The 24,256-nt window shown below is 39.6% G+C and overlaps 1 protein-coding gene across 2 annotated transcripts in view; it reads left to right on the plus strand.

Annotated features, from left to right (window-relative positions):
- The window catches only part of PTPRT (protein tyrosine phosphatase receptor type T), a 485,911-nt gene that overhangs the window by 366,373 nt on the left and 95,282 nt on the right, over positions 1 to 24,256 (plus strand). For both annotated transcript variants that reach the window (XM_049816979.1, XM_049816980.1), the window contains exons 10-11: positions 1,167 to 1,368; positions 4,734 to 4,836. In XM_049816979.1, the coding sequence (XP_049672936.1) occupies positions 1,167 to 1,368; positions 4,734 to 4,836 (305 nt within the window). The remainder of the gene's footprint in view (positions 1 to 1,166; positions 1,369 to 4,733; positions 4,837 to 24,256) is intronic.

The following is a 24,256-nucleotide window of genomic DNA, read 5'->3' on the forward strand; positions in this document are numbered from 1 at the left end:
CCTCCTGTCATAAAGCAAGCGACTTAAAAATTTTCAAAGGCTCCTTCAGCAAAGCTGGGAATTAGATTCTTGTGGAGTCCTTCATAAAAAATAGACGACTTCATGTATTAACATACATTGATTTATTCATAGGGTTTCATTACAAATAAGCGAGGATCCCATAATATCAGGAAAGGTTAGGAGAGCAGTGGAGCACGTTATATTATATTGACAGCTCAGTTGAAATTGAGCTGCCTTTGGATTGAATTTGGAACGCAGGAAAGGAATTGGCTGGTAAATAAGTCATGAGTTTTACTTGCAAGTGTGTGTATATCAACAAGGTTGCCATGGGTAAGCATAATGGAGCTGGAGCAGAATTTCAAAGGTGTGCTTTCAGCTTGGATTCCCCTAGAGGTGCATTAGCACCAGCAATGGGTGTATTCATGAACGGCTCCCCGGGTCTGTAACCCTGCTGACTTATTATCTCAGGCAAAAACCAGGCATGGTACCCCATGTAAACCTGCAAACTGAGGCACAAAACAGGGGGAGGGAAATTATATCAGAAGCTGGCTTACAAGCTCCGAGAAGAAGAGAAGGGCTTTTGTCTAAAGACTTGATGATATTTATTTCATTTAAACATACCATTTCATTTCAGCATGTGTTCTTTAGCACAGGAAAATTCTTCCAAAACCTTTGTTGTCAGTAAAAGGCTCCCATTATTTTCAGTGGCCTTATGAGAAGACCATTTGCCAGAAGAAAAATAAAAAACAACAAAACTTGATGGAAAATGTATCCATGTTTGCACCAAGAGTTTTTGAATGCTACGGGGGATTGTATGGGAAATTCTCATGAAAATTCTGCCGGTCGTGCTGTGCGCTCTGGTTTGCCTGCAGAAGTTCTGAGATGTGGAACAAAAAGCAATTCTTTACATCTTTTGTTGTAAATCAGCACATGCTGAGGTTTTAGTTGAGAGAAGAAATTAGTTTTTTCCTAAGTAAAGCCTTGGAAAAATTGTCATGTTTGTTTGCCAGCATCCAAGTATAGAACCGTTCACTAGAGATACTGAAATAATATCTGTCCTTGTATTTTCAATGTCTAGTCTCCAGAGATGGCAAAACAGGGGAGCAGAGAAAGGCCAGGTGCAGAAGGCCCCTTATCACCTTACTTTCCTTGTTCTTCGTTTGCAGATTACATACAAGGCCGTTGGGTCTCTGGATCCCAGTGCTGACCTGTCCAGCCAAAGAGGGAAAGTCTTCAAACTAAGGAATGAAACACATCACCTCTTTGTAGGATTATACCCAGGGACTACGTATTCATTCACCATCAAAGCCAGCACAGTCAAGGGCTTTGGGCCACCCATCACAACACGGATTGCAACTAAGATTTCAGGTACTGCTTTGGAGAAGAAGAAAAAAGAACTTTCTAGGCCTTTTTTCTTTAGACCCGCAGCTGATGCATAAAATGATAAAAAGGTATTCAGCTTTGTGCCTCTACAAGTTTCATAGGGCAAATTTTTAAAACAGCCACAATCCAGTACATATGTGTGTTTGAGTTACAAATGCAGTGGTTAATTTGTTGATATCTTAATATCCATTAATATCTTTGTGGAACATTTTAAATGAGAATGTTCATTAGTTCTACAAATTAACTATCCCTGTAATAATTGTTAGTATTGTCTATGTGGCTAGGGAAGCTCCTTCAATGATGTGGTTTTTATTTTCAGAATGCAGCAAAATGGATGTAATGAAGTAATTGAATTAATAGTGCAAGGAGACTCTAAAATAAAGGAGGAAGGCTGTTTTTATGTTTTCTTTCTGAGTAAGGGCAGAGGGAGGGCTTGAGGTATGCAGACAAGTACATGAAAGGCACTAAAATCAGAAGGTGTTGCAAAGAGAAAGCACATGTGTCTCTAGAAGAAAAAGGAAACTTAGGCTAGCTAGCAAAAAAAAAAAAAAGATGGATAAAGGGATAGTAGAGATGATATTGGGCAGATGTATGTAGACTTTAATTTTAACTTTTAATTGATAGCACTACAATAGGTTCTCTAACAGAGTTTAAAACTGTCATTTTTTTCAGTAAAGCCAAAATAAACATTTGGGATGTTCAGGACACTTGTAATACTTGAAATTATGGCTGGGTGCCATACAAAAGAGTGCACAGCAGTGCATATGTTCCATTGCCCTATTTCAAAATCGGTTAATAAGAATAAGTTGTTAGCAGTAAGTGACAGTGTAAATTTTAAGGAAGTAAAATGTATCCATTCCTTCCACTAACTGTCAGCAGGGTTTGAACCCTTAACTTTTAGTGCAAAAGACTGTGTCTCAACCACTTGAAGTAAAGCCATTAACTGTCATAACAGCTCTGCACACTGTTAGGGTTTATGCAGCCCTGCTGTGAAGGGAAGGCACAGCATGCACTCTATTCACTTGTGACCAGAGAAATAAAATAGCACAGTAATGGTAGTGCTTTTTCCCTTTGATGCAGTTTCTTTGCATTTTATTATTCAGTGAGTGCTCAAATTGCGTTAGAAGCCTGCATGATTATTAACTGTATGCACACTAAGCTTGCTTTATTGTCCTTTTTTTTTTTTTTTTCCATCTTCCAAACATCTGGTTTGCAACAGGTAGGCACAGACTCCATACAGGCATTAGGGTAGTCTCTGACATTAGATTATCTCATTGTATGGTCAGTCCTATACATGTAATTTGGAAACTACTGTTAAACTTGCTCTAACAGGCAGTCCCAAGGTTAGTAAAGAGAAGGATTTTTGCATTGACTGGAATATCCCTTTAAGACTATATATATTTTAAATGAAAAGTCATCTATGCTGTAGCAATGTGTGAGTGTATATGTTTATACGGGTGGACATATTTGTTTATGTCTTAATCGCAATTAAATGTCACAATTCCTGAAGACTTCTCTTTGGGCAGGACCGGGATCTTGCAAAATAGGCATTAAATTGATGAGCAGTTCTTGCTATTTTAGAGAGATCACTGCCAATTGTAGTTTTATTGAGGTACTACACAACCGTTCCATGTTGAGTACACAAGAAAGTGTCCTGTGACTAATATAGACTCTAATCACTGAAATTTACTCAATACCATTAGCTAGTCCTGCCAAGACCTATGTTTCTTGCATTTACTTCTTAACTATATGGTGTCTGAAAGTAAGATTGTAAATTCTCTGTGGCAGGTGCAGTGTTTTACACAGAAGATAACTAAACAAGTCTCACGCACAGCCAGAAGGAGACATCTGAGGTAGCTAACATACCAGAAACACTTTAGTGGCACCAGTGCAGCACTGCAGCTAGTCTAGAAAAGAGGATGGAGCCTGCACAGGCAGAGCCCAGCCTGTTTCTGGTGTCCAAACTGGCCTTGCAACCTGTTTGTAGTACTGTGTTGTGCTGGAGCACCATCCCCTCTGGCCAGAGCAGGTGCTGAACAATTTTTGCTGTGGCATCTCCAGCAACTACGGTGATCTCTGGTATAGAAGACCACTGGTGACATGCATCTTCTTTAAATGACTCACACTGCTTCCCCTTGATGCAGAGCACCTTTTTCAGAGAAATCCTCGTTAAGGAATTGGCATTCATTCTGAACTCATTGCCAGCTTATTGACAGGGAAGTCAGTAGCTGAGCTGATAATAGCAACCACTGTCTTGACAGTTTTCAGGCATTTAGATAAAAATCCTGATTGTAAACAGGATTACAGTGGAAATCACTGTGAGAGGATTAAATACGGGATCCCCCGCAATGCAGCTTGCCCTTGTGAGTTACAGATGAACTATTTGTGTGAATTCTTCTGTTGCTTTTTTACTTCAAAGATATTTCAACAAAACTTGCATCTTTGGAATAAATGCAATGCTGCTCTGATCTCGTGATCTCTTCAGTTCTTCCACAGTAAAAATTGTCCCAGATGCCTGCTACTGGGCAAGAAAGAAGTAATGTAATAAGTAAAATATGTTTCCTAAGGAAACTATCCTACTTTCATGAAATGATCCTAATAGAAGGTAACAAAGCAGAAGTAGAAACTAGACTTTGGCTAAGTGTGAATATTCAGTGGTTTTCTGTATTGCTTTGGGGAAAATGTCAGCAAAGCGATGGGGATGCCGTGGCTGGGTACTGCCTGAGTATATCATTGGAGGCTGTGCAGCTGTCTGTTGATTCAGCATCACTAAAGCACTGGGGTAAAATGTCATGGGTTTGAGTGCTAAAATAACCTGGCTAATTTGTGCTCCTCTTTATGCATCCTTTGTGCTTCATAACACACCATCCAGCTAATCAAGAAGGCACAGCTTAAGTCTATGTATTAAAAACTTTAAGATGTGGGAGGTCTAATCCAATGACCAAAACAGTGAACAAGAACCAGGTTTCCTGGGTGCTATTCTTAGCTCTGCCACTGATTCACTCATTCTAAGTGGTCTTTTGTAACGTCCATGCAGTTTTCTTTCTTCACCTTTAAAATTGAAGGAACGATCCCATCTCAAAGGTTTACTAAGTCTTAAAAATTCAGAAAGGGATTTCCAAAGCCAGCTTGAAGATTTGGGTGCCCAATTCCTGTTTAATTTTGATAGGAAAAGAGTGTGCAAATATTTAAGCAGTTTTGACAATTTTGTTCATAACATTGGGAAGTATTTTGATGTTTCATTTGAGAAATGTTAAATGGTCTCCAAGAAATGTTAATATTATGTTGCCATCACTACCAAAGACAGTAAGTGGTGTGTAGCTAACGTGTTGCTCTTTGTTCTGCCATAGCACCATCAATGCCAGAATACGACACGGACTCCCCCCTGAACGAGACTGACACTACCATCACTGTTATGCTGAAGCCTGCTCAGTCCCGAGGAGCACCTGTCAGGTAGGTGTTTTGTCTTCTTTTTTCACAGTTCTCCCTTCTCCTTCCTCCCCAGGCTTCATTCACGCCTTTCTCATTCCCGTCTGACAATGTAGCTGCTGAAAGCGAACTACGACTAAAAGGCCAACTCTGCTGTTGATTCTGTCTTTCAGTCTCCTTTTATAAACGTCTCAACTTACTTGCCTCCCGCTGTTAACCTCCAGGAAGGATTACTGATAGCATTGCACAGGGTTATTACCCTTTCAGCATCACTTCAGATGCCTTTGCAGCACTGGAGTATGTGCAACTGTGGACTGTGACGCTGTGAATTGACCGTCACCATGCAAAGGTGGAGGAGGCTTCAGGCCTCCATCTCCTGCCCTCTCTTCCGTGATGGACAAGGCCTTTTTGTAACTATCATATGAATGCCCGAACTACCTTTAATGTTTGTGGATGCATTTGTTCAGATTCTGGATCTAACCACACTCCTTACATCTTTATGTTATAATCCAGCTATTGCTTCTGGGTTGGCTGTGGAGTGAAGTAGTGATGTAGTTCAGAAAAAATGAACTCTGGCTTAGCGAGGCTTTGCCAGCTGCAGGCAAGCACAATTTCCACTGGCAGAGTAGAGGATTTAGGAGGAGGGAGCTGCACAGGCACCTGTGGATGAGCGAGGACCTTGCAGAAAACATCTCTGTGCCTGAGCTGGGTCCTGTTCTTCATGATGAGGTGCTGAAGTCATAGAATCGTTTAGGTTGGAAAAGACCTTCAAGATCATTGAGTCCAACCATAAACCTAACACGCCAAGTCCCACTAAACCATGTACCTAAGTGCCACTCAACTGCAGATCACTCCCTGACTGTGGAAACACAACTTACAGAGGTCTGTACTGCGTTGCTCTCTTCTGTCTAGGTGAATTTGTACTTGGTGAAAGGCACCAGCACGGATGAACAAACTTCCCTTCTGAGCCGGCGCTGCCTTATCTGTCGCTGGCAGAAGTGCCAGTTGGTCATTCATCCTGCCAGTCTCCTTGGCAAGAGTGGGAATTAGAATAGCTTATGATAAAAATACTGGATACTCCTTTGCAGAAGTATCCAGCAGTCATTACCTCCCTGTAGGCTCTTCAGGCTTTTACCTCCAGTTTTCACAAGAGACTTGAACTTTTTCCTATGGGTGGTGTTTTAAAACCCCATCATGCCTTCCTGCATCATAAATTGGGTTTCTGTGCCCCACTGACAGGTTCTTAGTGCTTTTGAAGGATGTCCCTTGAAGTACTCAGGAGCAAATTGCTCAGATGTATACTTCTTGATTTAATGAAATATCCCGTATCAATTGATAATCCACCCTACATGACAGCTTTCCCCCCAACTTGCATTGATACTCTCAAGCAAAAAAATCTGCTCTTTAACACAGCACTATCCCTTTTCTAGTTTTTCTGAGCAATGTATTTTAAAGTTTCCCTTTCAATCTCTGGTACTCCATACAACCAAATTTAGGAGCCTATTTTCTGAGTCCTTTAGGGATGTTTTTCTGCTGGAAAAGAGCAGTAAAACCACACGGCTCTGTTTTGTTTTATTTCTTTATATGGGGGAACATTCCTGTATCTCATTTTACCACCTGCTATCTTAAGAGTGTTGCTATTTTGACTTTTTGTTGAAAAGTCTTGTGATTTTTCTCTAAGTCAATTTACTACACTTTAACTGCATTCAGTGAATAATGTCTTTTCCAGCAAATGCATCTGTTATAAAAAATTTGGTAGATTTTTTAATAAATTTTCACTCTGGTTTCTTTAATTGCAATGTAGCCTATTAAACACACATTTGCAGAGAGTGCAATATTTACATGCCACATCTAAGCAGTAAGATTACTTCCTATTATGAGCCCATTTCATTAACTTACAGATGTGGGTATGAAAACCAGAATGGATAGGGGGTGAGGGGAATTTTGGGGAGAATTTTAGCTTTTTATTAACAATGACAGCCTCAGAATGTGTGAATACCTTTCTCTGTATAGCCATATAGACTTCTTAGTCTAGCCTCAACAAATCCAGTTATTTCAACCTTAGATTTCCCCAACCTCTTCCCTTTTTTTTTTTTCATTCTGTTCTGCACACTCTCCAATTTGTGTAAATTCTCTCAAAATACCATATCCAAAAGCAGGTAGCATTCCCTCGGAGGCCTCAACAGCACCCAGCAGATTAGAACAACAATATACTGTGAACTGCTTGTGACACTCTTAACACACAAGAATGAAGTGTTTTTCCTCCTCAGTGGTTTTTTTTGTATTCAAGCTGAGATCCAATATATCCTCTTTGTTGTTGTCTGGTTAGTTGTTCTACTCTTTGGTTGTGTGTGTTTTATTACTCCTTCACCAATGTAATGTTTTCCATTCATCTCTATTAAATATGATAAAATTGATTTTCAAAATGCTTTAAAATTCTGATACAAACTTAAATGACTTAGACCCCCCTCTTAGTCTGATGCCATCCTCTCTTCAGTTACCAAAGGCATTAATGCAAACACAGATTTGAGAAAAATGACTGAGAAATCTCCATGTGCATCAGCAAGGTGGTGCGGAGGTCACGGGAGGGGATCCTGCATGATGCGGCATGCTGGTAGGATTGCTGTTCTCCTGGCCTCCCTTGTAGACATGACCATGCTTTCCTAGATCCCTTTCGCACACCAACCTTTTGTATCCCAGCCTGCCTGAGGTGGGTCTGAAAACATACTTGAAAGTCTGAAATAGATTTTCCTCATGCCTTCTTATAAAACCTCTGATATTCACATCTTTCACTATGCCGGAATAGGTCAACCCCTCAACTCATCAACCTGACAGTTCCTGCTCTGCAGTGCTCCAGGTTTTTATTATAGTCCTCCCAAACTGTGAAGATGAAAAAAAAATTAATATACAGTAATTATTCTTAATATTTCCTCTTATATGCTGGGGATGGTGAGTTGGAGAACGTGTGGGGGTGTGACTGTGAACTAGTATCTATACATAAGATAGTTATGTGACTTTGACTTGTGTTATTTCATTCTGCTGTAGTCAGAGCAGCATACAGATGGAGTATGGTCTGCAAGATCATTTTTAGAGTAATACTGTAGAATATTTAAAATAAGATTCCTTGTATTTCCATTCATCTGAAATGCAGGTGCACCAAATCCAAAGTCACTTTCAACATTAAGACATTTCTGATGTTCCCCAGTGCTCATGATATATAACTTAAATGAGGTTGTTTATAAAGCTAATGATCATGAACTTGGCATTGTTAACGATCTATAGATAACAATGAAGATGCTTTCATATGAGCTAATAGAAATAATACAAACTTAGATATTCTTTGATCTATTTTGTCCTATCGCCAAAAGAAAGATGAAGCCTCAGCAAGCATAAATACTCTCCCTTGTGGTGTAGGCATTTCATTCTTGACTTTATTTTCCATGGTATAACCTGCAGAGCTTGACTCCACGTTGCCCTTTAAAAATAACTTTTAGGTGTTCTTATATCAATCTAAAACCTGTGAATGGTGCTATGATTGATTTGCTGAAGACTGACATTCATCTATAATAGATTCAGAAGAGGAAAGAAGAATGCAGGTGTTCTCAATCTTTACTCCTCAACTCTTTCCTGAAAATCTCCAGTGTGATTTTGAGGATAATTCTGCCTTTGAATCTGTTATTGTCAGGAGGGCTGAGTCAGTCCTTCATAGATTATTCACATATGACATCTTTAGACTTCTATTTGAGAATTTATATGCCATTCACTGCTTGAAAATACCGCCATGAGGGATTTTATCTACATGACATGTCCACTGGACTGTTTTTTGTGTGCTGGATATTTGAAAGTCCATCTGGTTTATTAACATGCAGTTGGTTCTATCAATCTACCTATACTACTATTATGGAGAAAATCAAATTTCGAGAGCATGTATTAGTTTTGAGGATTTCAGAGTTTAAACAAATGCTCCCCTTAGGTGTGATTGCCTTGTCAATATGCTGCTCTGTGTATTGGAGCTGTAGGACACTGTAGAAGGACGTTAGAGAAGAGTCTGCCATTATTTTTTAAGGTTTCAGACAATAGAGAACCTTTTATTGGAAAAAGAGGGATTTAATCTCGCTAACTTCCTGTGGTTCTCTGAGGTGTATTAGTAAAAAATCTATGATGTTCTTTCGTGTGTCTGCAAGCACGCAGGTACAGGACAATTTTTAGGCACCTGACCCCTGTACTGTGCTAAAGAACATTATTATTAGAACAAAGGTATCAATTTTTGCACTTGCCTTTATGCATATAGATTTTTTGGGGGGTAATATATGTATATTTTATATATATATATATATATGCAGTGTAAGTAGCATATGTAAGTGATCCTGGAGAAATACATTTAGGTGAGACTCATTATGTATGTGTGCAATGGTCAGATACTTGTAATCACTTTGATGGTGAGGAAGGATGGGTTAGTTTATTAATGTACATCTTAAAGGAAATAAGTAAATGTAAATAGGAGAATAGGAGTTTAAATATTTTAAATATATTTAGAAGTACTGAGCAAAGGTGAAACAAATATTTTCATATCAACAACCAGCCAGTAGGAGAAGTTAATTTATATGGACCAAGCCCCATGTTACTCTTGAGTATTATCATCTTATTCTTGGTTTCCCAAGCATGAAATAAGGAAATATTTTTTGGTCTACATGATGCTAAACAAATTAAGAGAAAACAGCTGTAATATTATTTAACAGAACACCCAAGAACAGTGTTTTTTTCTGGATTTTTGCTCAAGCTATTCTCCAAGCAAACCAACCCGTATGACATATCTGTATACTTATGTATTCCTACATAGAGTAACAAATTAAAATTTCCTGTGATGGAGTGGTAATGCTTCCATTTTATTCTGGAGAACTGAGACTTTGACTAGATAAAACTTGCTTTCCATTTCAGTCTGAAACAAAGTAGAAATTGAGAATCTCTGGAGCCATAGGCTATAATTTAATCTCCAGATAATTCTTTCTTTTTTGCAAATTCAGGCATCTGTTCATCCTGAGCTTACCTTTCCTATATCCTTCTCACTAGCATCCTTATTTTGATTTTGTTTTTAATGCACCGTAGTTCTTTCTGTCCTTACGAAGGAGAAGTTTGCAAGCCTAGTGACTGTAATTCTGCAGTGAAGGAGGAATGAGACAAGAAGCTATGAACTTGGAAACTTTGCTGGGGTTTTTGTTTTGTTTTGTTTTATTTTACAGATGGTGGCTTTGATGTATAGATCTCCATAGCTATATAGGGAGCAGTGCTGTTGAGCTTGCTGCTTTGTAACTTCTTAGTGGCATCACATGAGCTTGCCTCAGGCATTTATGTTGATAATTAATTCATTAATGCCAAGAAGGGGTGGCAATTTCTCATTCTTAAAACTCCCACACAGCGTACCTTGTGTTTGAAAACAAAGACTGGAGTCAAGGACCAGCAAAACAATAAAAAAGGTTCTAATATTGAAAGCTGTGGGGGGAGCATAAAAACTGATCATGCCCTTGGTAGTTCTGAAAGTTTAGTTGCCTTGATAGGCATGTTATAAATACCTGGAAAGTAAAACTCCTGGCCTGCTTTTTCTAAACTCATATTGAAATGTATGCATCACGTGACTTGGTTGATTGAATACAGGACAAACAGTCATCACATTAGATCTTTTAATTTTGTAGTATCTAATGAGGAATGAGATTATCAATCTAGGCATCTGATATTATAAGCCTAATTATCTGTATTAATTAACAACTTCTATAATATACCTCAGGGATATTGTTCTGAAATCATTCAACCTGGGTTTCTCCTGCATGGCATTCTGCCTTTAATTTAGGCAAGAGTTCGAAGGTAAATGAGTGACTTTCTTTCCTCTTAAAGATAAGCCAGATCACCTTTTTCTTTGACTATGTGTGAATGTGAGAGAATAAAAATGAGAATTTGGGTGAAAGGCGTGGAATAATGGCAGCTGCGTAGATCAGCATGATGTTTATTATACCAAAAAGGTAAAGAATAGAATTACACAGTAAGCATTTGCAGACTTGACCTCATCAGTGTCTCCAAACCCTGGTGAGCTGACCAGAGCACTGCAAACCTGAGCATACATGTCCATTTCAACTGGAGTCACTGGATGGTGGGTTTAGATCGTACATGATGAATTCAGTGGTACTTGAAGTTATTCTGGATCTTAGAAGTGCTTTGCCTACTGTGTCAGGAGGGAAGCATAATGGAGATATAGGGATGCATCAAAATGCAAGGTGACAACCATAAGTATCGGGAAGGAATATTTTATGTGTAGCATAGCATAATTAGTTGAATGGGTGTTTCAAGGTTTATTTTAGTTCCCCCTGAAGATGTGTTGACCCTAAAAAGTGAGGATAAGGGGCATTTTGGGTCAATTGTCTCATCCTGTACAGGAAATGCATTTTCTTACTGGATCAGCACACTATTCATCCGAGAATACTGTCCCTTAAACGGTCATAAAACTGCCTTTGCCCATTTATCAACCATCAGAAACATAGCTGTTCTCTGAGCCTGGATGACTTGCTGTGTCTTACTAACCATTCCACAGAGAACTTTGGCAGTAGACAGAAAGAAATGGGAGAGGAAAGACATAACGTTTTCATATATTGTAATGATAATATTTTAAAAATCAGATTACGTAGAGCCAATTCTTTTGTGTCAAGCAGCATTTTATTAGTTCTACAGTGAAGCTTTGATAACACTTTTTAGTTTTATGAAGGCCTGAGGATACTGAGAGTGGGGGAGTGAATGTTTTTGCATAAATCTTTTATGCTGTCCACGTAAACTGTCAGATTAAATTCCAGCAATCAAAAGGTTAATGAAGTCTGAACTTTAAGCTGACAATTGCAAATTGATGGCCAACTTCTCACATCAAGCTGTCAACCAGTAAGATGAGGGAATAGGAGAACATACCTGTAGTTGCCAGTTTGAAGGTTTCTTTTTCCAAGACATTTCTTTGCTTCGCAGCTCCCAGAGCCAACATACCCCTTCCTTGTTATCACAGAATAAAAGGATAATAGGAAACGGTGTAAAAGATTTTAAAAATTAAAAACTCTGAATTTCTTGAGGCATACTGCCAAGCCTCTTTTTGCCTGTGAGAGCCTTTGGATCAGACCCTTCAATGGGATGAACTGAGCCTGACCACAGGTACTGGGGGTTGGAGCAGCCCACAGGAAGGAGCTTGGCTCATTTTGCGGACCACAGAGGATGATTTACCTAACTGAAGCAGCTCCTTAAGGTACTTAAAATGAGATGGGATGAGTCTGGACAAAAGTCCTTGGCAAATGTCCACTCCTTGGAAGCAGTGCACAAGCTTTATCCAGCCAGCAGTCCCTCTACCCAGGAGTAAGGATGATGAGTTCAGAGATGAAGTTGGCTCTTTTCTGTTGCATGTGGCAGGCAGTGTTTACGTTAGCAGGTGCCCCTCAATACGTCTATAATAACACAGAAACATGATAAAAGGGAAGATGAGTAAGCTCTGCTTTGCTGTTGCAGACTAAGGCATTTCAGGATTTAATTATACTACAGGTATATAAATTCCGGAAACATGTTAATGCTCCCGTGATTAAAATTATAGAGGCCCTAATTGAAAAAGCATAAACCGAATTGAAGAATTCCTAATTATAGTTTGCATTGAGGTGTTAATTTCCTCCATAATGAATGCATAATTTCTTGAAACTAGAAAAGGGGGTTGCTGCACCAGTGCGTGGGCTGCAGATGGAATGAAGGGATTATCATAAATGCAGCCAGACAATTCAGAAGAATAAACCTCTGCAGCCATGATGCTATTCTGCCTTTCTATAATTTTAGTTCTCCTTGCACAGCGCTTTTCCAAAGCAAAAGTCAGAGCTAGGAGATGGGGAGGGATTTGCTTACTGTGCAAAAGGAAGGGGGAATAGGACTGGTTTACTTAAAAGTAGTCCTGGTGCAAGAGAGGAAGGCAAGGAAAGAGGTTGAGCGCACAGTATTTCTAGTGGAAAGGTCAAACAGCAAAACAGAAGAGGAGGCAATGCCAACTTCCCTTGTCACCCACCCTGACAGGTCCCCGAAGGATCTACAGGAGCTGATGTTGATGTAGGTTGAGGCTTTTTTCTGCCAAAACATAGACCCTATATTTAATGTTTTCTCTTGTATCAAAACTACGCTTAGTCTTGAAGGAAGTTGGTGAACTACAGGATTATCAGATACAACCTCCTAATGTTTCAATCTGTCCCGTTCCCTCTATGGTGGAGGTAAAAGGTGGTTACAGATGATGACGGACTAGCTGCATGTTGCTGCAGAGAAGTCCTTGCCCTTGGGACTTTCCTTCTCCCCTTTCTCCATCCTCAGTTTTCCTTTGTTCTGGGGCAGGAGATGTTGTAGTGAAGGTACCATTTAAGACCTCTGCCTGGTGTCAGAAGCATGATCACTTTGCACTTTCTGAAAAGCACAGAGTGTCCAGAAAAGGTGAAGAGAATCTGGCTGATACTCATGCAGCTTCAGGTGCTAAAAATCTGTATTACCCTTACCCAGGAGGGCTCATCTTTTCTATTGTACATTGACAGTGTAACTGTGAGTAGACTGTTACCTGACCATATGGGGCTTGTCTAGTAATGAAGTTTCTCCTGAGGTTAGAAATAGAGCAGGTTTCCTTTTTTCGTCTTGTGTTTTTCTTAGCCTTTTAGTAAAAAAAAACCAAACCAACAACAAACACATACAAACCCAACAAAAATACTTTTCTAGTGTTTGCTCTTAAAAAACAAATAAGATTCTTATGTGAAGGTTTTCCCTCTGCAGCCTGGTAGCTATGGTTGTGGAAAAGGGAGAGAAAGCTTTGAAATCCAAAGCAGGTTATGCCTGCATCCAAATGGACCTGATTTCATGGAAGCCATTGGAAATACCCAAATTAATTCTGACTGAGAATATATGCAAATATACCCATCCCCTTGTCCAAGCCACCACTTTTATGAAGGACATGGCAGAAGGTATTGGGCAGTCTCAGTAAGGGTGTGCCATAGTCTCTCCTTCTCCTGCCGGCTGTTCAAAGAACTACTTTGGTGGCTCTTGTTCTTGAAACTTTCTTCTGGTCTTCAACCAGTGATCACTGAGGATGACAACAAGACCGCAGTCAGCGATGCCTGTTTAATGCTAAGCGACATTAATAAAAAAGGGGTTGGGATTTTTTTTGTAGATCAAACAGATGGCAGGTGGCTCAGGAGGGAAAAAACACCTCCAAAGCCACTAACATTAGCTCCTGTTGCAGCAAAAGCTGTATCTGTCTGCACTCATTATCTTTAATCTGCCAGTGCAAAATAACATTGAACTGGAGTGATAGGGACTGGGCCTGTTCCACTGGGAAACAGCAGCTATTATGTCTAATCTGTGTTGCAAGCCAGGTCAGGCTTATGGAGATGGCTGAGATAATGGAACACAGAGCTTTGAAATTCCCTCTGGTTCTTTATTTTTTTTCTTTATTTTTTAAAATTTTTATTTCCAAGAAGATTAAACTGAGAGAATTTAAAGCATTAAAAGAATGATGCACATATAATACAAGTAAATAGATGCAGTAGCAGTGTTCTGGTGGTCTGGGGATAGAAAGGAGGTAATTTTGTGAGTATGGATAGCATCTTTTATTAGACCAAATGATACAGCTGGGAAAAATGGGCTTTTAAGCACACAAATCCTTCTTTTTGGTAAGTAAATACTGACTGTCAATACAGTTGTCTTTTTGACAACTACTTACTTTGTGCGTGTTACCACATTGCTGTTTGCTGTGCACCGACACTTCAGTGTTGATTAGACTTGCTCAGAACTATATGGGAATATTTGCATTTTTAGATTTCTTTCAGTAGGTGTCCTTCCTTAGAAAGATGTGGTCATTAGTCACTCATAGAAGAGTAATGGTGAGTGGATCATTATGAGGTTGGAAGCACTAATTTACTATATGTATTTAAGTATAGATACACACATATGTGCACACACACAGGTGTTTAGATGGGCACACACACACAGGTGTTTATTTAAACCGTCAGTACACCTGCTTATTGGCACAACATTGTTACTGGCATTGGTGGAAGTTTGACAATCTGTTGTGTATTTTGTGCGGTGTAGTTCTGAGAAAGAGGCAGTCTCCAGAACACCTCTCTTTCCCTCGGCTGTCTGCTCCTCCTTCAGCTCTGCAGGTCACATCTCAAGTCATACCCAGAAATAGCATTTTTTAAAAAAATTTTGTCTGTTTGAAAGACTTTGCAGGATTAGCATGTGTTCAGGCTGGAAACTCCAGACTCCATTAGACAGGACATATTGGCTGGTGGGTGGAAGTAGGAATATTGGACAAGAATGTGGGGATTTGTTTACATACAGCTGATACCGTGTGATACTGGGCAAGTCACTCATTGCATTTTCTCCATTCCACTCTTTATACATCTGCAATGGTGGGGTAATTATATATTATACTTCAGAGGTCTGTCAGGATAAAAGTCTACCCATGTAGGATCTGAGGCCATGTGACATTACATTTGACATTACCACTTTTTTTACAAAAAAAGAAACCCAAACCAAAACAAGAACAACAAACAAAGGCAAAAAACCTGGCTACTTTCTAATAGTTTTTTCATTTTTTAGTCAGTTGTGGGAATTTTCTGTAATGCTGCAATATGACTGCAAAGAAATTTCGGACAAAGTATTCTGGCCAAAGATAGCATTTGATACAATGATGCTGGCAGGATGCTTTTCTACAAATACAAATATTTTGTTTGGGTTTTTTGTTTGTTTTTTGTTTGTTTTTTTTTTAAGCTTGACAGAGTGCACAATTCCTTAAAGAGATCCCACCACCTGTCCCACAGGTAGCACATCACAGTTACTGATAATGACTGGGGAGAATACAGGACCGTATCTCTTTTCTATACAGGGAGCAGGCAGTCTTTAAACTTTCTTACTTTATTTAGAGCCCATTTCAATCACTATAGAAATTTAACAAAGCTTGAAATTTTGGTGATAAAAGAATGCCCATGTGAAAACTCTGACTCCAGATAGTATTATCCAAGTGTGAAATCGTTACACTTTGTTTCATGAATTTCAGGGTACAACATGCCTTGGTAGTAAATCTAGACTACTGAACTGAATATGAGAGTAGAAGAAAATGTGAAGAGACTCTTACCAGCCTTCTTGATTAAATGGATTACATTATTATTGGCTCTTTCTTAGCAGGTTTTTTTCATAGCAATGGCAGTAATTACCATCTCTTCTTTCTATGCCATTTTAACAAATTTGGCTGAATTTGGATACTTTGTTGGTATTCTTCACCTTCAGTGAATGTACTCAAGAGTTGGTTAATTTAAATGAATGTTAAAAGAACACACAAAAATAACTTCAAAATGAAGGATCTGGTGTGAATAATTTTGAAATATGAGAGACTATTTCCTCGAGGAGCATCACTATTATAAGCTTTATTTTTGTGAATACTTTGCAGATGCGAACAAGCTGATTGATGACAGTGCAGCCCAATATTCGTAATGGGCTAGTTTTTGAATGTTTGAAATAGCCAAGCATATTCCAGAAGATGACATTGCAGAACAATCTCCTTTTTTTCCTATTTTCTGCATAAAAAAGTTTATTGAAAGCTAACCTTAACTTTAGCATATTGTATTCTACATGGAGCTGTTCCAAAGCATAATGGGAATAGTAGCAAACTTTAATTGATTTTAATGGGTTTTGAATCAGTTCTTAAATGACAGAAAATTGCAGAACAGTGCACTGGGTCCTGTATGTACATCCTAGGTGGCTGTGAAACTCAGTTCATTATGTTTTGTAGATTAGTTTCAGAGCTTCTGGTTAAAGGTACTATTGAAGATATTAAGGGTGATCTTTTAGAACATGTGAAGTAGGTAACTTAATTCTCAGGAATATATTGGCGCCCACTTGAAGCCAGAAAACTTTATGAACTTGGAAACTGTCTATGGAGTCAATTCTGAATGCCTGAACATTTGATTACAGGATTGCGGGAGGAGCCTGGTGAGGAAATACTCCCCATTATAGCCAAAGGAAAGTGGTGCTGTAGATGCAGTGTATGCTCAGAACAGCGAGTCTCAGCATCAGGCTTTATGGCAGTTAGCCATTTAGTTATTGTAAATTTTAGTAGAATTTATGTTATATAAATCTTTTTTAGAATTTAGTGGGTTTGGGTTGAATTTTTTACAAAACCCCTTCTGTGCAAGTTCATGGGAGGGCTGGAGGCACACTGTAAGAAGGATCTCATTTACTGTTTAATTTCACAATTTTTAGACTAAGCTCTATAGAGTACTGACAATTTTTTATAGGATATTTCTAGCTTCCATCCCTATTATATTTCCTCAAAATTCCCATTATTTTATTTCTTATTGTCTATGTGGCAGAATTCAGGCTTTTATTTAGATAACTTTAAGAAAGAGAAAATAAAGATGTTGATGCTACTCTTCTGTCTCAGTTTACATTACTGAAATCAACTTGGCTGTAAAACAAGCATATGCACATTCAATAGCTAATGTGAATTCTAAATGTCAGTGTCAGGCAACACATCAAGCCCTCTCCCATTCCAGTATCGTGGGAGATGGCTCCATGCTGCCAGAATAAAGGTGATGAACCTTGATGGATATATACAAATATATTTACATTGGGTCAACCAAATTTAATAGGACCATAAGTTAAAAGGAAAACCAGATAATAAAAAAGCTAATGTTAAGTATCAGTAGCCTGGATTCTGTGACTTAACTGTTAACTTAAAAAATGAGCTCTTAAAAAAAAAATAAAAATTGGCTGGTATCAGGACTGCCATACTTAAATAACATCCAGGGGAACAGGTCTGAGGGTCTATTCCCAGTGAACATTTCCAGTGGGCAAGCCTGGTTGTTTGATGGCTGAAGTTATATCTGGTTTCTGTAGTTTGTTGCAGAACTCTGCCGTAGGAAATCAACACTCGCTATCTGGGGCTTCTGTGTGATGCTTGCTGAGGGTATGAACCACTATGCTGACAATGTTCTTATGGTCTTCAGAGCATGCTTCTTAAAAATGTTTGCATTGTAAATAAGAGAAAGGAAGCTGAATTGGTTGTTGGCCCCTGTAATTATTGTGGCTTTTAACCTGTTCATATGCACCGGATGCCTTTTATTCACCTCTGTGCAGCATTAACTCTCGTGGATTGGTCAGATAGTATTTGGGTTTGATTATCATGGTTTTGGATAGCCTTTTCAAAAGTTTTGAATTTGTTAATTCCACAGAGTAGGTGCAACAATAGAAACTCAATGTCCAGCTCCATGTCAGCTGCTACATCCCACATGCCTGCAGTTTGAGATGACACAGCTATTAGAAGATGCAAGTCTCTTCCATCCTTACTTCATTTGCCCTTTTTGTCCTTCTTTCTTTGAATTAAAATAACTATTAATAAGGAAACCTCTACCCTTTGGTAATATCTTATTTCCTGTAGCCTATCAAACAGTTATTCTGAAAGTAATGTGTTCATTTGAGCTAGAAATGAGAAGTTGCTGTTCTCTGTAGGGTGAACTGCAAAATCTGCTCACAATAATCTGCTAAAAAATGCACTGCGAGATCCGGCTGTACTAATTGCCACTTATTTTTGTTCCCCAGGAGAAAATATTATTGGAAATAGTGTATGGCTGATAATATATTTATGTGTTAAATATTAAAATTAAATGAAAATATATGAAATCTTTATATGATACATTTAAGAAAATTTAATACCAAAATTGTTCCAGAGGGAGCACTAAGCTGCAGAAGCATTGTTTCTTTTAAGCTTTAATAAGTCGGGTGAGGGGATGTCATGGTTTAACCCCAGCCAGCAGCTCAGCCCCATGCAGCTGCTTGCTTTCTCCCCCGCCGGTGGGATGGGGGAGAGAACTGAAAGAGTAAAAGTGAGAAAACTCATGGGCTGAGGTAAAGACAGTTTAATATGGAAGTGAAAGCTTCACATGCAAGCAAAGCAGGACAAGGAATTCATTCCCCACTTCCCATGGGCAGGCAGGTGTTCAGCCATCTCCGGGAAAGCAGGGCTCCATCACGCCTGACGGTGACTTGGGAAAACAAACACCATCACTCCCAACATCCCCCCTTCCTTCTTCTTCCCCCGGCTTTATACGCTGAGGATGACATCCTATCATCTGGAATATGCCTTGGGTCAGCTGGAGTCAGCTGTCCTGGCTGTGTCCCCTCCCAACTTCTTGTGCCCCCCCAGCCTCCTCGCTGGTGGGGTGGGGTGAGAGGCACAAAAGGCCTTGACTCTGTGTAAGCACTGCTCAGCAGTAACCCAAACATTCCTGTGTTATCAACACTGTTTTCAGCACAAATCCAAACCATAACCCCACACTAGCTACCATGACGAAAATTAATTCTATCCTGGCCAAAACCAGCACAGGAATCATCGTAAGGTTACAAAAAATTATAGTCCTTTTCATACCATACCATTATCAGGGGTATAGGTAAGATTTTACCTTGTTGATAAGTATCATGTCAGGATACCAAAGTGCACCAACCAGATGTTGAATGCTCTATGGAAAGCCCTGACTCAGCTTTTGCCCTCCACATTCATGCACATCCTACATCCAGAACTTGAGTCTGGTCTAAATACATAGCTAGATCTGTGGACAAGTGCTTCCTCAGTCCCTCCTCAAATTGTGCTGCAAGCAGCACGAAAAGAAATCAAGAGCAGGGGAAGGAGAAATCTAACAGCGCTTAGAAAGATCTCAGTTGCGCAGAAATGGGCTGTGATTTGGAATGTTGATTATCCACACTTGTGCTTCTACACTGAATAAAGAACTCATCATTTAAAAGATTACCTTGTAGATGATGATAAGAGCACATTTTCTTCCTCTGCAGACAACATTTGTGCTGCGGTGACCATTATGGCTGGTGGTTTTATCAGTGATTTAGAATGGAGCTGTCAAAAACTTTAAAAAGCTTCTATTAAAGTAATGTGGATTTATTTATCTAAGACCTGTGAAATTTATCAAGGAGCCCAGTGTTGGGAGTGTGCAGCTGCACAACAGGGCAGTCAGCTCCCCAGCCTTCTAGGAAGTCAGGCATTTGGTTAGTAGCACAGATTTTAGAATCCCTAGAGAGCTCTCTGGAGAGCACAGCTTATGGATGTTTGGGAACCAGTCCTCTCCTGTCGTTTATGGGGACAGCAGTGTTATTTGGCTGCAGTAGAGGTGGGGTGGAGTAGCTTAGCACTAGGAATACAAGAGCTCTGCTTCTATTGCCCTGCAGCATGCACATGTGTGGATTTGATTGCAGTGCTTGCAAATGTGGCTGAATATTAAACATTGAAAAGTAGTAGTTAGTTTTACTGTATCATCTTTCAGTTTATTGGCACTGAAGTTATTATATAGCATTGGGAGTTTTAATGCTCTGCTTTTGTTGTCTTTTTTAATATAATTTCAGTGTATGACACTGAAACTTTCATTTATCCAGCTGGGCATTTGCAACTGATGTATTGATTCCTGATGTGTACGAATGCAGTGTTAGCTGATACTGGCTGGAAGAAGTAGCTTTGAAGCTTGAGATGGGGAGACCCCAGGAAATCCATGTTACTGGCTACCTGGTAGCTAAAATAAGAGGTATTAGAATAGTTTAGGTATCTCCTCCTTATTTCTATTGTCCACTTTTTTTTCCTTCCCTCTAGCACTTCTTTTTGGAAAACTACTCCTCCTTTCCCTTGATTGTAATCACGCTGCTGTGTGTTACAAAATTGTCAGTTGTAACAAGTTGCAAATGGTTGACCCTGCTCAGCACTGAAAGAGCCATGTGCTTGCAGCTAAAGTGCTTTTGCAGGCCAAAAGGTCAGATCCTACTCACTGAGTTTATTTTGAGTTAGTGCCTGACCGCTTTCTTAGGGGTCATAATGTATCACGGAAAGTTATCATCTTCTGAGCAAAGTTGAATTACTTTTACTTTTTTGAGAATTGCTGCAGTAATGCAGGTGGTTTGGCCAAACTTCAGGGTGGGTAATTGTGTGCTTGCTACTCAGAATTCCCGCAGGAATTTCATCTGGATGTAGATTCATTGGCTTTTTGCTCCAATTAAAAAACAAACAGTTATGAGAGCATCTTAATGCTGATGGTGGTGGGTGTGGAAGCACTCCACTGGTTAATGCAGAGAAGTTGATCTCTGAAAATGCCCTAAAAGCAGTAAGGAACATTCTGCTCCTAGGTAAAAACAAAACATGAGGAAAAGAGCATAACCTGAAAAACAAAGATATAGCACAAAAGAAGAAAAAAGAAAATGAGACTGTACCAGTCTGTGTACTAGTTAGCGGTGAACTGCGAATCCTGCACTTCTGGAGGGTCTAGACGGATCAAAATACTGGGATCAAAATATCAGAAAGTGAGACTCAGAGTAATCATTTGATAAGGAAACAATTTCTCAGAGAGATAATCTTCAGTACAGAGTAGTCTTTGAAATCAGCCATACTCTTGGCCACCTGACCACTTCCTTTGAGAGTAGCCACTTGACTACTACCAAATAGCTGAGACTCAAAGAGAGTGAGGCTGAAGGATGACAGTCACCGAGTCCAACAGGTAAAGCACATAGAGATGAATGTGCTGTGTCAGTTGGTGTGAGCTGGGGCATAAAGGAAAAAAAATGCCAAGAAAGCAGTCAGTCACTCATCCTAAGTTTCACCAGAGTAGGTTTTTTAGACAGAGGGAACAATGACAGCAGTGCTAGCTCAGATCCTTGTTTCATAGGAAAGGAGATGGTATTTGAGCAGGAGATTAACGGGGTTTTAACTTGAACAAAAATGGGACATCTATTACATTTCAGTTCAATGCTCATGAATGTACTGTTGTGCTTCCAGAGACACCTCAATTTATTCCAAAAGAATAAACATTGAAAATAAAATTTTAGGTCATTAAAAGAGTGAGTTCTCCTTGTGAAAGGAAGAAGTGCGTTAATGGCTAAGTAGGAAAGTGAAAATGTGAAAGAATACAGGCAAAAGAGTATCCGTTATTAGGTTGGGCCCCTCGCTACAGGAAAGACATGGAGGTGCTGGAGCGTGTTCAGAGGAGGTCAACCAAGTTGGTGAAGGGCCTGGAGCACAAGTCTAATGAGGAGCGGCTGAGGGAACTGGGGCTGTTTAGCCTGGAGAAAAGGAGGCTGAGGGGAGACCTTATCGCTCCCTACAACTACCTGAAGGGGGGTTATAGTGAGGTGGGTGTTGGTCTCTTCTGTCAGGTGGCTGGAGATAGGACGAGAGGAAATGGCCTCAAGTTGCAACAGGAAGGTTCAGGTTGGATATTTGGAAAAATTTCTTTACTGAAAGGGTTGTCAGGTATTGGAACAGGATGTCCGGGGAAGTGGTTGAGTCACCATGCCTGGAGGTATTCAAAAAGCACGTAGACGGGGCACTTCAGGACGTTGTTGAGTGGGCATGGATGATGGTTGGACTCGATGATCATGAAGGTCTTTTCCAACCTAAATGATTCTATGATTCTATATGTATCAAAACTCTCACTCATGATAAAAAAAGAGTGCCTATACTGGTGGAGCATATGTTAGAATTGTCAAGGGTGAACCTGAGAATGTCTTCAGAGGTAAATAAGTCCTCTAATGATTAAGGAAAGAGTTCAGTTACCTGGCAATTCATGTCCCTGGGAGCTTCCCCTTCTCCGAAGACAGACAAGTATATAGGCTCCTTGCTTGCAAGTGGGATAACCAAGAGAATGAGTATCACCCTTTGGACACTGTAGGGCTAGGGAGATAGGAAGAGGGAACCCTTGGCCTCTGTGTAGGCTGAAAGGAGGTTAATATATATTTATATGTATATATTTATGTATATGCATAAAGGAAACATTTTCTATAATCAGAAAATACAAGTGTTTGGGATTGGATAAAATAGAAACCAAGAATTTTTAGCTTAGTAGGCATGTGGCAAATGCCCATAGAAGTGTCAGCTATAATTTTGCATATTACTGATGCACAAAATGACAAACTCTCCCAGTAGTGTAGATTATTATTGCCAGAGAGAAGGGTCAGAATAAGATTCTGCAGCTAGTCTGTTAGTAAACAGTGTCCAAAATGGCAAGATAAAAGTTCCTATTGCTAAGCTGAGGAGAGGGTTTATGTTAAACAGGCTTTTGCTTATAGCTCCCACTACATGCTCAATAAAAATACTTAAAGTGTTGCTGGAAAACCTGCTTACCTTTTTAAGAATCATAAAATAAATATCAGAGAAGGTATAAAATATTTTATTAAAGCCTCCAATGAACTGTAGAATTGAGGAAAGTTTTCCAAAATGCTGATGGGACATCACTAAAGGCTGCAGTCCGTACATCTGGTGAGTGCTCCTGCTGTATTAGCAAACGCTAGTATCAGCTTGTGTAAGGACGACTTCAATATTGAGCAATTCATAAATTGGTTGTACTTGTAAAGATTAGTTGTTTTGTTGTCTAGCAGTGGGAGCCAAATGATTGCCAAGTGATTCACTGACCACCTCATTGTTAATGGTGAGACTGCCAGAAACCCGCAGACTTGAAGTAACAGTTAATTCAGAAGCATGAACTAGGTTTTGTTTCACTCCCGCTTGCTGAAGGTGCCAGAACTTCACTTCCCACAGAACCATCGATGAGCTATTGCTATGCTAGAAATTTTTCAGACCAATCTTTCTGCAACAATGAGCCTGTGAAAGCCGGGAGAATGATACACTGCTGGCTGTTTCCAATCTTTTAATCGATCTCCCCTGTCTAACTAAACAAAGGAGCAGTCTCACACAGACAGGTGAGGGCAGCACATGTGAATATCCTGACAAAAAGTAAAATGACTGCAGTGGTATCTTTCTTTGTCAAATGGGTGAGTGGTGTTAAGCAGACAGTAAACCTGCTGCAGCTATAGCAGCATTGAACTTAAGGGCTTTGTTAACTGCCTGAGGAGAAAAAAAAAAAAAGCAGAGTGTATTTGAATCCCTTGCAACCTCTTTGAGACTGAAAGAGTAAGCTAGAAATAACAAGATTGCTATTACGTATCACAGAGGCCAAAAGCTTAGCAGGAATCGAAAAGGATTAACATTTCATAGAGTTGGAAAGAATATGAGAAGTTGTTGTTTCCTGAAACAAAAGTTAATTGGAAGAGCTATGAAGCCACCCACTCAGTATATAAGCTAACCTTTTAGTGATGTAAGGTAGGTGGAGACTTGCCATCGGGAATTGATAGAGAATTCTACATCCCAGGATATATCCCCAAAAGAGATGTGAGGGAGGGCCAAAAAAAGTTACGTTCTTAGAAGATGTGAGAATCTTTTTGATCTAAACTGGTTCTTGCACCCTAAAACCGTTTCAAAAGGGATCTGACACCATTGCCACCTGCTAATGCTCTCCTCTACCGCAATTGCCATTTGGCCCAAGCAAACAGTTCATGTTTCAGCTTGGTGGCTAAAGAAGAAAGCATCTGC

Source organism: Accipiter gentilis, chromosome 14 (assembly GCF_929443795.1).
Source record: "Accipiter gentilis chromosome 14, bAccGen1.1, whole genome shotgun sequence".
In the NCBI taxonomy this organism is placed as follows: Eukaryota; Metazoa; Chordata; class Aves; order Accipitriformes; family Accipitridae; genus Astur; species Astur gentilis.